The 13,219-nt window shown below is 47.6% G+C and overlaps 1 protein-coding gene across 6 annotated transcripts in view; it reads left to right on the forward strand.

The window, feature by feature from the left end:
• RGS6 (regulator of G protein signaling 6) overlaps nucleotides 1-13,219 on the forward strand; it is a 641,289-nt gene that overhangs the window by 609,258 nt on the left and 18,812 nt on the right. For 4 of the 6 annotated variants that reach the window (XM_054529657.2, XM_009249239.4, XM_054529658.2 and 1 more), the window contains 1 exon segment: nucleotides 4,370-4,459. In XM_054529657.2, the coding sequence (XP_054385632.1) occupies nucleotides 4,370-4,459 (90 nt within the window). 6 annotated transcript variants of the gene reach the window in all.

Below are 13,219 nucleotides of genomic sequence, written 5' to 3' on the forward strand. Positions count from 1 at the left end.
TAGTGAGAACACTTAAAGTCTACTCTCAGCAATTTTCAGGTATATAATATATTGTTTTTAACTGCAGTCTGTAGTCACCGTGATGTTCAAGAGACCTCTTGAACATATTCTTCCTCTCTAATTATGTGTATCCTTTGACCAATGTCTTCCCAGTCCTTCCCACTCCCCACAGCCCCTGGTAGAACAGCCATTCTGCTCTCTGCTTCTGTGAGTGTGATTGTCTTAGATTCCACATACAGGCACATCTCGTTTTATTGCACTTCCCTTTATTATGCCTTATAGATTCTGTGTTTTTTACAAATTGAAGGTTTGTGGCAACCCCACATCAAGCAAGTCTATCAGCACCATTTTTCCAATAGCATGTGCTCACTTTGTGTCTGTGTCACAGTTTGGTAATTCTTACAACATTAAGCTTTTTTATTATGATTATATTTTTATGGTGATCTGTGATTGGTGATCTTTGATGTTACTATTGTAATTGCTCTGCGGGTGCCCAACTGCACCCGAATAAGACAATGAACTTAATACATGTTGTATGTATTTGTTTTCTGACTCCTCTACCAAATCAGCCATTTCCCCATCTCTTTCCCTCTCCTTGGGCCTCTCTACTCCCTGAAATGACAACTATATTGAAATTGGTCCAATTAATAACTCTGCAGTGGTCTCTAAGTGTTCAGGCAAAAGGAACAGTCGCACGTCTCTAAATCAAAAACTAGAAATGATTAAGCTTAGTGAGGAAGGCACGTTGAAAGCCAAGATAGGCTGAAAGATAGGCCTCTTATGCCAAACAGCCAAGGTGTGAATACAAAGAAAAGTTTATTGAAGATTAAACATGCTACTCCAGTGAACACACAAAAGATAAGAAAGCAAAACAACCTTATTGCTGATATGGAGACAGTTTTAGTGGTCTGAATAGAAGATCAAATCAGACACAACATTCCCTTAAGCCAAAGCCTAATCCAGAGCAAGGACTTACCTTGCTTCAGTTCTATGAAGGCTGAAAGAGGTGAGGAAGCTGCAGAAGAAAAGTTTGAAGCTAACAGAGGTTGGTTCATGTGGTTTACAAAAAGAAACCAAGTCCATAACATAAAAGTGCAAAGTGAAACAGCAAGTGCTGATATAGAAGCTGCAGCAAGTTATCCAGAAAATCTAGCTAAGATCATTGATGAAGGTGGCTACAGTAAACAACAGATTTGCAGTGTAGATTAAACAGCCTTATATTGGAAGAAGATAAATCTAGGGTTTTCATAGCTAGAGAAGACAAGTCCATTCCTGGCTTCAAAGCTTGAAAGGACAGGCTGACTCTCTTGCTAGGGCTAATGCAGCTGGTGACTATAAGTTGATACCAATGCTCATTTACTATTCTGAAAATCCTAGGGCCTTTAAGAATGATGCTAAATATATTCTGCCTGTGTTCTATAAATGGACCAACAAAGTCTGGATGGCAGCACATCTGTTTGCAGCATGGTTTACTGAACACTTTAAGGCCACTGTTGAGACCTACTGTTGAGGAAAAAAATATTTCTTTCCAAATATTGCTGTTCATTGACAATGCACCAAGCCATCCAAGAGCTCTGATGGAGATGTACAAGGAGATTAATGTTGTTTTCATGACTGCTAACACAACATCCATTCTGTAGCCTATGGATCAAGAGGTAATTTCAACTTTTCAAGTCTTATTATTTAAGAAATACATTTCATAAAGCTATAGCTGCCACAGAGAGTGATTCCTCTGATGGATTTGGGCAAAGTAAATCAAAACCCTTCTAGAAAGGAGTCACCCTTCTGGATGCCATTAAGAACATTTGTGTTTCGTGGAAAGAAGTAAAAATATCAACATTAATGGGAATTTGGAAGAAGTTGATTCCAGCCCTCATGGATGACTTTGAGAAGTTCAAGATCCCAGTGAAGAAAGTAACTGCAGATGTGGTGGAAATAGCAAGACAACTAGAATTAGAAATAGAGCTTGAAGATGTGACTGAATTGCTACAACTTCATAATAAAACTTTAATGAACGAGGAGTTGCTTCCTATGGAAGAGTAAAGAAAGTGGTTTCTTGAGGTGGAATCTACTCCTAATGAAAATGTTGCAAACATTGTTGAGATGACAACAAAGAATTTAGAATATTACATCAACTTAGTTGATAAAGCAGCAGCAGGATTTGACAGGATTGACTGCAATTTTGAAAGAAGTTCTACATAGGTAAAATGCTATCAAACAGCATCACATGCTACAGAGAAATCTTGCTAAAGGAAGAGTCAATTGATGTAACAAACTTCATTGTCTTATTTTAAGAAATTGCCACAGTCACCTCAGCCTTCAGCAGTCACCACCCTAATCAGTCAGAATCCAACAATATCAAGACAAGACCCTCCCCCAGCAAAAGGATTATGACTCGCCAAAGACTCAGATGATCCTTAGCATTTTAATAAAGTATTTTTTAATTAAGGTATGTACCTTGTTTTTTCAGACATGTTATTGCACACATCATTGACTGAATATAGTGTAAACATAACTTTTATGTGTACTGAGAAACTAAATATTTCTTATGACTTGCTTTATTGTGGTGGCCTGGAACCAAACCCACAATACCTCCAAGGTCTCCCTACGTAAGTGAAGACAAGTGGTATTTTGTCTTTCTGTACCTGACTTATTTCACTTAACCTAATGTTCTCCAGGTTTGTTCATGTTGTCACAAATGACAGGATTTCCTTCTTTGCTAAGGCCAAATAGTATTCCATTATGCCCATATACTGCATTTCCTTTACCCATTTATCTATTCATTGATGGACTCATAGGTTGACTCCATATCTTGGCTACTATGCTCTCCCTTTCTTTTGTGCTGGGTAAGGAGTGAGTCTTGGTGAATCCTTGTCATTGCTCTGTCTTTTTCTGGCCAGGCATCTCTAAAATGTGTCCCCCAGCTGATGGGAGGTCTCTGCCTCCTCCTTCCATCCCTTCCCTGGAAAGAGCACCAAGGAAGAGGTCCTTAATGACCAGTTCCTGCCTCTCAGCTGAGCACTCTCCTCCTCCCTGACCAGCTCTCCATCCCCCTCACCACTAGGGCCTTTGTCTGGCTTCTTGAGAAGAACAATGAGCATACATGGGCGAAGATGCTTCCTCCACCAGGACAGCCATTAACTAACAAGCCCACCCTCCCCAGTGAAGGCCAACCTCCCTCCTAACACATTCTCTCTTGGAACAGCTAAGCTTTCCTGTGCAGCTGAGCTGAATTCCACTTCAATGGATAAATAATCTTGTCCACTGACAAGTCCTCTTTTCTAATGGACCAGGATTTTCCTACCCTTGATGAGGACAGATCTGTTTGGAAGGGACCACAAGATTCTAGGAATTAGCTGGAAATCAGGGGTGAAATTATTTGCCAAGGCCAGAATGTATAACAAATGCCCCTGGGAGCCGAAGAAAAGAGGTGGCACCTTGCTGCAGTACCTGCCCCTCCTGGGTGTTAGTTACATGTCCTGTGATGTGGTTGCCAAGAACTCCTTCCAGGATGAGGTGGCGGCCCTGAAATGCACAAACTGACCCAATTACATTATTGCCTGTTTTTTTTAAATTAAACTTTTTATTTTGAGATACGTATTGATTCTGATGCAGTTATAAGAAATACTGTGCTGTTTACCCAGTTTGCCCCAGTGGCAACATCTTGCAAAACTATAGTACAATGTCACAGCCATGATATTGACATGGCTACAATCCCCTGATTTTATTCATATTTCCCAATTTTACTTGTGCCCCATGTATGTATGTGTGCATTTAGTTCTGTACAACTTTATCACGTGTTAAGATGTGTCAAAATACAGAACCATTCTGTCACCACAAAGATCCTTCCTGTTGCCTTTTATAACCACACCTCCCTTGCTCCCTCTACTTCCTTATCTCTAACCCCAGCAACCACTAATCTGTTCTTTGTCTCTATAATTTGTCATTTCAAGAATGTTATATAAATGAAATAATATAGTTTATAATCTGGAGCTTGGCTTTTTTACTCATCCTAATTCTCTTGAGATTCATCCAAGTTGTTGTTGGGTGTAAGAACAGTTTGTTCCTCCTCATTGCTGTGTCTGGTTTTAATCATTAAGCACCCCAACATGGCACCCAAGCCCAATTACAAATCCTTTGGGACATGATCCTCAGGGAACTTTTATTCTAAGAGAGCCCATATGTTTTGTTTGGTGCTTCTGAGTTTGGGGGTGTGGGGATGGAACATGTTGCAAGTTTTTCTAGGTACATGCAAACATACCTAGGTTCCTTCATCTCCTTCCCCAAAACAGTGATCAATTGGATTGTAATATTCTTTAGCACTGGTTGACAGCCCTTCCTTGTGTCTCCCTGTCACCTTCCTCCCCAGGAGCACATCTACAAGCTGATGAAGAGTGACAGCTATGCCCGCTTCCTCCGGTCAAATGCTTACCAGGATTTGCTGCTGGCCAAGAAGAAGGTATCTTTGGGAAGGGCAGACTTGCTCTTCTTAGCACTGTTGACTATTGCCTGCTGCTTGCTGCTGGTTTGAAATGAGAATATCATCTCTTGGGTTTTATTTATTTCCTACTTTCTTCTTTCCCTTCTCTATCTGCTCCCATTCTAATGGAGAACATTTAGGATTGTCACCACCCCAGCCCCACTGCAAGGTCCAGGATGGGGCATCCTACCTCCACATCCCTATTTCCTCTCTCTGCATGTTCTGCCCATGATGGGGGTGGGTACGTAGGGTGACAAAAGACTAAGGCCACAGTGGCTCAGCATAGGAGTGCAGGGCGGGCAGTAACACCAGCAAAACCCTTAGGACACTGGAGAGAGCCCCTCACTGCAAAGTCCAGCCCCTTCACCTCAGACCTCTCTCCCTGACCAGCCCAGAGAGGAGTATGAGGCCAGGGTTGGGGCAGCTCTCTCACTGGTCAGAAACTTGTCAGTTTCAAGAGCACAATCAGGTACCTGAAGTCATCCTGGGGTTTCTCCCTCCTTGACACCCCCTTCCTCTCCCGCACCTGCCCCACGGTGTTGCCTTTCTCTCTTAACCAAGAAGTAACTGCACCCAGCTCCTTCCTCCTCCTCCTTAGAACTCAGCCATGGTTCCTTGCAGCCCATGGAGTCATGAATTTGAGGTGCAGGGGGCCCTCAGCATGCAGGTAAGGGGTGACAGAAGCAGGAATGAACTCAGCTAGATTCCTGGGAAGAGAGGAGGAAGAGTAGGCAGGAGAATAGGGTCCAGGAAGGGAGTGGAAGGCGAGAGAGAGGGCTCCTGGTTTCAGTACACCTGCCCACCCTCTGTGCTTTTCAGCTCTGATCTGAGGCCCATGTGTGGTTAAGTGTGGCTCAACTTGCACCAAACCCTATGACTTCTGTGCCATGGCACTTAGGAAGCACATGCATCCCTTTCTCCTCCCTCCTGGCCTCCCAGCCCCAGGCCCTAAGCACATGGTTGCCCATCACATGCTCTCCGTTGGGCTGCCTCTCAGCCATGCAAGCCTTCTCTCTGTGTGCTGTCACTCTCATGTGCTAGGATCCTGTCTGCGTATCTGGTTGGGACCACACAACTCCAGAGTCCCAGAGAGCATTTATACCCTGCTCTCCTGCCCTTGTGTAGCCCTGGAAAGAGGCCATAGAGTCTGAGAAAGGAAAGAGGACTTCTGGGGTATCCCAATTGTCAGCAGCTCTCTGGGTTTCCTGCATCCCTCCCCACAGGTGTGGCTACTGTGATGGGCAGTGTGGAGCCTGGCCTCCTGTCGATTCCCCTGCTGGAGGATGCCAATGGAGGGGCTCCTTTGGAGGAGGCCGACACCCTCATGCATGGCTCTAATGCCCATTTTTTCTAAGAACTAGAGGAAAGAAAAATTATAGGAACTTTTGATAACTCCAGCCCAGATCTCATGGATGAAGGTCAAAGTAAGTTCTTCTTATTTTCTGTGGCTCAAGACCCCTGACTTGATCACAATTTGGTGACTTTCTAAGGCTCTGGTAGTTTCACCAATCTGGGCCTGTCTACACACCTAGAAGAAGAGAAGCTAGAGGCCATTCATTCTCCTTGTGGGTTTGAACACAAAGGAAAAATGCACCCCAAACCAGGCTGAGACCCCTGTGGCTGCAGATCCTCCCTTCCAAGGAGAAAACCTCTCAGAGGAGGTCATTTGAGTAAGGAAGGAACTGGCAACCTGCCTGGGAAAAGTTCCTTAGAATTATCCTCCCAGCTCCCGAAGTAAGGGATGTTCTTGAGACAGAAAGCCCTTGCAGATACCAACAACATCTCAATGCCAAGGAGTTGTTTCCCAAAACAGTGACAAAACCTGCTTTCTCCTTCTATTTCTTCCTGAGAGTCTCCAGGTATGGATCTGATTTGTAACTCAGCACTTTCAGGTAGGCCTAGAGTATTCTTCTGATTTCAGGGACGGGTTCACCGTATCCAGGTCATAAAAGGTATGTGAGATTCACAACCTCCAGCGGAGAGAGGGAATATGAATCAGCTTCACTTTTCTGCTGAGAACTGACCTGGATGGAGTCTTGAGGCACAGGCTTCTGATCCTTCATCCCTAATTCAGCCTCTTTTCTAATATTTTCCAAATAAATGATAGTCGCACTGAAGAACCAGGTTTTCAGGGGGTAGGTGAGCTGAGTCCTGAGGGCTACTCTAGGAAACTTCAGTACCAGTGATGATGGTTTTCCAGGGAAGCTCAATGGCCAGTGCAAGGCAGAGGAGCCAAGTGAGCCAGACCAGTGGCCACCCTCTGTGAGCCAGAGGATAAGAATAACAGGCCGACAATGCCAGCTGCAGGGCCCAGGACTGGCCTGACTTGAGCCAAATGTATGCCACCCAGGCTGGCCACAGGGTTCAAGCTGAGTCCTGCCATCCGCAGAATAGAGACTTGGTATGGTACCCGGGGCCAAGCATGAGTCCTTCACTTCCTAGTACAAGAAGAAAGGCCAGCCCAACTCTGTGGTGTTATGTCGTTTGTGTTGTATTTTCCTTCTGCAACCTCATATCTGTTTTCTGGCAGCCAGCTGAGCTGACAAGTGTCCTGGCTGCCAAGGAAGACCCCCAACTTCATCCACACAGGCAGCTGCCTTTGGCCTGTCCCTTCTGCTTTCAGCACAGTCCGCAGACCCATAGACACCAGGCTGCCTCTTTAGCTCCCTCATTTCAGTTACTTTCTGGGTGTGTGTTTGTGTCTATGTGAGTGTGTGCACTCTCTGAACTTCTCGGCCTCGGGCTCAGGACCCTGGAACGGGATCCAGGATACACTAGCAGGTATTTGAGCAGTCATTCTACTCTCCCGGAACCCCTGCAGGTAGGAAATATGGGGTGAAAGGAAAGTCAGGAGCACCCCACACCTCTCTTCCTCCTGTAGTAGAGGGAGGCTAGGCCTGGAAGGACATTCAAGGACTTTGCCTCTCCTCGCTCCTGTTCTGGTAACCCCAGCTAAGAGTTCCCCACAATGGTTTCTGAGCTTCCTCTAGCCTGTCGTACGTACATCTTGGCAGGTGTTATGTCACCTTTTGGATACTGAGAAAACACACAATCCCCGTGTTATTGTCTTCTGAGACCCAAGACCCTTTGTCCATGGCAAAGTCTATGAGTAGACCCTCCTTGCTCTAAGGACACAGAACGAGGGTCACTAGGAAGTCACTGAAGTTAGCAAACTTTCTGGCTGCCTCTGGGCAGGGGAATCTCGAGAGAGAAAACAGTCCAAAGGCAGACTCACGGATGAGTAGATAACTTCACTTTCCCGGCAGCCACTTCCTGACATCCCTCCCACACCCCGCTGGCTCTCAGAGCCAGTCTGTTCTGTGTCAGGACTTGGGGGCCCCAGGGCTACAACCACCAGGACTCTTGCCTGTGGGCACGGCAGGTTGAAAGCAGCAAGCAAGCTGCTCAAACCCACCGACTGTGGTCCTGTGCAAAGTCGTGATGGTTCTGATCCAAGCCCCGCAAGCACAGTTCATAGCCCCTGGAGAAGCAAAGCCCCCTCTCTGCTCCCTGCTCCAAGGAGGCAGCACCATTTCTCGTGGGCTTATGTCTTCTGTCTTCTGTCTCTCCCATTGACTCTTCCAACAGCTCTGGCTACTTCTCTTTTCCTATTTTCGCCCCATTTTGCTTTGGTTTTTGTTATTCTTTAGCTGCAGCTGCTGCTGTTTGGGAACCATGTATAAGCTGAAGATTTTTTTTTTCTGTATTTTTCTCCCTACCCTTTTTTTTTTTTTTTTCCTAAAGCCAGAAAGTGAGCAAGGTCGTAGAACTTCCCTAGAAAAGTTCACTCGCAGTGTGGTAAGTTCAGTCGGTTTTCTTCCCTCAGCTTTTCTTTTGGTTTTGGTTTTTTCTTCTTTTTTTTCCCCCCCTTTCGTTGTTGTTTCCTTTGGGGTGGGAGGGAGTCCAGTGCTTTCTCCCTCGACTCAGCCCTTTTCTTTTGCGAGTGTCTGCAGCTTCTCTTCTAAGGATGAAAATGCAAAAAGAGCAAGCGGCTCCCTCTGCAGAAGGTGCACCCTTGATCGCCCAGCCTCAGGCCTGGGCATTTGATCGTCTATTCAGGGCTTTGAGGAGGAGGGACCCTGCTGCCCTCAGGGCTGTGCGGTTTGTGCATCTTCTGCAGCAGCCCAGGGAGAAGCCATCGAACTATACCGTGAAATAAATTGGCTCAGAATCATAGCTCATCGGAAAAAAAAAAAAAAAAAAGCCAAAATTTCCCTCTGTGAACCCTGGCAGTCACGCCGGTGTGGGTCGCGAGCTAATGTTGCTGTGTAGGCGGCTTTTGCTGTGTGCAGAAAGCGGCCGTACTGCATGGGTCCTGGCGATGTGGCCTAGCTGGTGTGTGTGTTAGTTGCCTCTGCATGAGTCCCTTCCAGCCCCCATCAGCCTCATGTGCACAGTGTGATAGGGAGAGGAGGGAAGTAGCTGAATCCCTGCGGTGTCTTGGGTACTCCCCGGGGGCAAGGTCCCACCGGCCTCCTCAGGCCTTGATTCTAACAGGCTGGGTAAAGATAGGCTTCAGATTCCTACAGGTTCATGGTACGCCCCGGCTAGAGAGTGGTAGAGCTCTCCACAGTGGCACATAAAGTCAGCCGTGGCAACAGGTGGGAGTGGGGAGTCCGTGGCTCTTCCCTGGGGTGCATGGCTGAGACTCTCTACCATGGTTTGTAGAACAACACAGGCCAATCTCCTCTTTCCATGCTGGTCACCCCAAGATTTGAACATTGAGCTCAGTGCACAAGAAATACTCAATCCCGCTCAATCATGGGCCCCATCCTGTACCATGAACATCAAACCAGAGGGAACCAGGGAGCGGGGGTCCCATGCAGGGAACTGGCCACATTCCCTTCCCGAAGGGTGGCAGCCCATTGATACTGACTTGCCTTTGTTCCACCTCTGTTGAAGAGGAAAATCCTTGTAAAACCTGACTACTGTGTGACTGGTATATGTATTTCATCCTTTTAAGAAAAAGTCTAAGGATCCTGGGTTGAAAGCAGCCTAGTCATTTACCTGTCATAGCTAGATGCATTTTAAGTGCATTTAAACGTTATCTTGAATTTGCTACATGTAAACCTCAAATAACTCTAGTAGGTGGCAATTAATTAAACATCGGTATCCATCCCTTCCCTTCCTCCGTCTTCCCTCTCTGTGGCCTTTCCTCATGAGAAATCAGAATGTGCAGAACACAAGGCCTGCGGGCGCCTCGTCTATCTTCATGGCTGGCTTGCCATGGCCATGGGGCTCCGCACACCAAGAAGCTGCCACAGGCTGTCAGAGTCAAGGCTTCTGGGACTTCCTTCGCTCCATGATGGCCTGAGAGAAGGTAGTGGGATCCCATCTCTCTCTGTCTCTTTTGAGGCGTGGCTACTGTGCGGGTAGAGGATGGCTAGGGATTTTGCTGACAAGCCAAGGGTGCCTGTGACTCTCCGGTGCAAACTGTAAGCAGAGCCTTGACAGACCCCGGAAGCTCTTCAGGGGTGACTGTGCAAGCCGCGGGTGCAAGAGAGGAAGCCTGGTAGTTGGACAAAACGTCCAGACATCTTCAGGCTGTTTTTCAAGAGAAGTGAGTGAGTATCAAGGCAGGCAAGAGTGGTCTCACCGAAGCTCTGTGAGGAGCGTTTATTGATTTCCCTTCATCCCAGAAGTGGTGTTGGCTTGGTGTTGGCTTGGGGATTCTCCAAGGTCTGTTAGCAAAGTATTTGGAACAAGAAAGCACCAAGACACCCCTAAGTGTCTGAAGTGCACACATGGGAGAGCTTCCAGAGAGAGTTTCAGAGCGAGCTGAAGGAGAAAAGTATCCTAAGCTCCTGAGGGTATGGATAAAAGGCCCAAACTTAAATTCCCTGCTGTTCTTTTCTTTTATGAACAAGAAACTCTAATAGGTGATGCATTCAGAATTTGGGGTTCCAGTGGTGGAGATGGATTGCCATCTATCCATGCTCCTCCTGCTCTTGGGGTGGCACCATACCCCCTAAGTTTGGGGATATGACCCATATGTTGGCTCTCAGATTACTTAAGGTTGGAACCCAGGAATCTGGTCTCAACAGCCCAGTGGTCTCATCAAACAGAACTAACTGACCAACCAATATGCCTTGCAATTTGATAGCCATTCTCTGACTATCATATGCCTAAAGTATTTGATTTCTCTAAGAGAAGATCTACGTGAATGTTTTATCTGCTATATACTGCAAGCTATAAAACTAAATGAAGGGCCAGCTCAGTAGCATTCCCGTGTTGCTGGGAAAGATGTGTAAGAACATGACCCATGTCATGGGGCTAATAATGGAAATAGGGGAGTGAAGCTGGGCAGCTCACGGACCAAAGACGTGAGGCCAATTACCATTTAGAATTAATTGATGGCAAAAAAAAATGAAGTTGATCCAGGTGATTGGATGACTCATTCAGCTGGAGGCTTGTCAAGACTGAATCTGAATTCAGAATTTCTCCCCAGAACATGCCAATGTCCTTTCTTTTCTTGGTAGAAGAGAAACACTTGGAAAAAACAAATTGTTCTTTCCAAGTCTTATGTCGTACCACGACATAGAGGGATTATCTGTTAAGATCACATATGCCCCCTTTTCCATGAGATCCTAAGGAGACATTTAATATGGTTCATGGAAGCTTTTAGGGCCATGTTAGTTTGGGTGTCGAAGGAGCCTGGCACTCCCCAGTCAATAGAGGAAGTGCTGTATGAGCTTCTCTTTCCAATCCAAGCTTCATTCCAGGTCACTCAGGACTTGGATACACAAAGCAAATGTCCGGGGACGCTGTGCCAAGCATCCTGTCATTTTGCAGACTGAAATCACAAACCCTGCTTGTTTGATAAGGCCCAGGTTCTGAACTAAACATGACTGAAGTCCACGACAGGGTGCAACTAGCCTACAATGCACGTTCATCCAAAATGGAAAACAAGACTCCCTCTGGTGGGCCCAGCCTCACAGATGCCCAGCTGGCCAGGCAAAACACAGGCTGGGTTTCAGCCCCTGTTGATCCTCAGCTGCCTTTGTGCAGTGAATAACCCACACCACTGTACATGACCGCCCTTGTCCGAGGAGCCTGTTTGTTTCAGAAAGAGCTGTAACACATAGCAGCTTCTCCAGGGCCCCCAATACATGGCCTCAGGTCATGTGATTTGGAGCCTGTCTCTGCCTAATCCTGCTCATGGGGAAGCTTCCTTTCACAGTGGCTGTAACATATGAAAACCACAGTAGGAGAAATCTGGCTAGTCACTGTGGGTTGCCTTTGCTTCACCTTCCAGCTGTTCTTCAGATTCTTTGGTGGGAAGTCTCAGGCGTTACTGACCAGGGAGAGGAGGTGCCTTCTCTCACTGAAGACTCTTTCCTGTTGCTTGGTGATGACCAGCCTGCCACTCTCTGCTGTCTTCCTGATTTTGCAGTTGACAGAGGACAATAGGAGCATGAAGGTGGCCAGAGCTGAAACGCTAACCCTCCCACTGCTTCTTGAGACAGAGTCTCACTCTCCCAGGCTGGAGTGCAGTGGCGCAATCTTGGCTCACTGCAACCTCTGCCTCCTAGGTTCAAGCGATTCTCCTGCCTCAGCCTCCCGAGTAGCTGGGATTACAGGCACGCACCACCACACCTGGCTAATTTTTGTACTTTTAGGAGAGACGGGGTTTCACCATATTGGCCAGGCTGGTCTCAAACTCCCGACCCCAAGTGATCCACCTGCCTCTGCCTCGGCCTCCCAAAGTGCTGGGATTACAGGCGTGAGCCACCACACCCGGCCCCCTGCTCTCTCTTAAGTGTGCTTGTTGCTTCAGCTTCCACAGAGTCTATCACAGTGGGGTGGGGCCCTCACCACAGAGGGCCTGGCTCTGACATAGAGGACCAGGAACATGCATGGGAGGGAGAGGGGGCAAGAGGAAACGGGGCCAAGCCACAGCAGCAGCTCCTTTGTTGAGATACTGGCTGAAGCCATCTGGTGAGAGCTCCAACCTAGGGAGGAGAAGCTGGAGAAAGTCCTTTGCTCCTCTGTTCAGTTCTACAGAAAAAGCCACAGAGGGTGATAGCACTGAAGTTAGGAGAAAATGGCAGCCCCGAGTGAGGCTGATGTCAGCCTCCCTGGGTACCTTCGGACACTCAGTTGAAACCTTACCTGCCCTCTTGAGAGCTTCATCAGCTCCAGCCTTGGGCTCCAAAGATAGATAGAAAACGGGGTTGCTGGTGCCAGAGCAAGCACTGGAGGCCACAGAGGAGAAGGGAGAGGAGGACCAGGCGTTCATCCACCTCCTAAGAGAGCATCGAAGTTTAGCTTTGCCAAGGTGCTCCTTGGAATTGCGGCAGGAAGGGCCGGAAGCTGCAGAAGGCTTGGCATGTGATGGGTGGCATCTCTGCGACAGGCTTTCCTGGCCTGCCTGCCAAGGAATGCAGCAGGCAAGTCAGATGGGGAGCGGGAAGCTCTGGGAGCCAGCTGCCACTCAGCCTCCCTCACCCCCTGCTTCCCTCCCCCTGTTCCTTCCCCTGCCAAAAGCCAAGGAAGAGCTAATGAGAGCCAAGAAGTCAACAGCTCACTCACCCCTCTCCAGGCAGCTCTGCAGAGAGAAACTCCCAGCTCCAGGCCCAGGTGCTGACCGGAAGTGGAGGGCTGAGGCTCTCCACAGGGGAGGGAGCAGGCAGACAACCAGGGCAGTCAGCCAACCGGCAGGAGCAGCTCCTGCCCCCAGGAAGGCGGTATTGTTTTCCCCTCCTCCTCAAGGTTTCATGGGGAACAGTCTTTGCACCC

This window comes from Pongo abelii, chromosome 15 (genome assembly GCF_028885655.2).
Source record: "Pongo abelii isolate AG06213 chromosome 15, NHGRI_mPonAbe1-v2.0_pri, whole genome shotgun sequence".
Taxonomy (NCBI): domain Eukaryota; kingdom Metazoa; phylum Chordata; class Mammalia; order Primates; family Hominidae; genus Pongo; species Pongo abelii.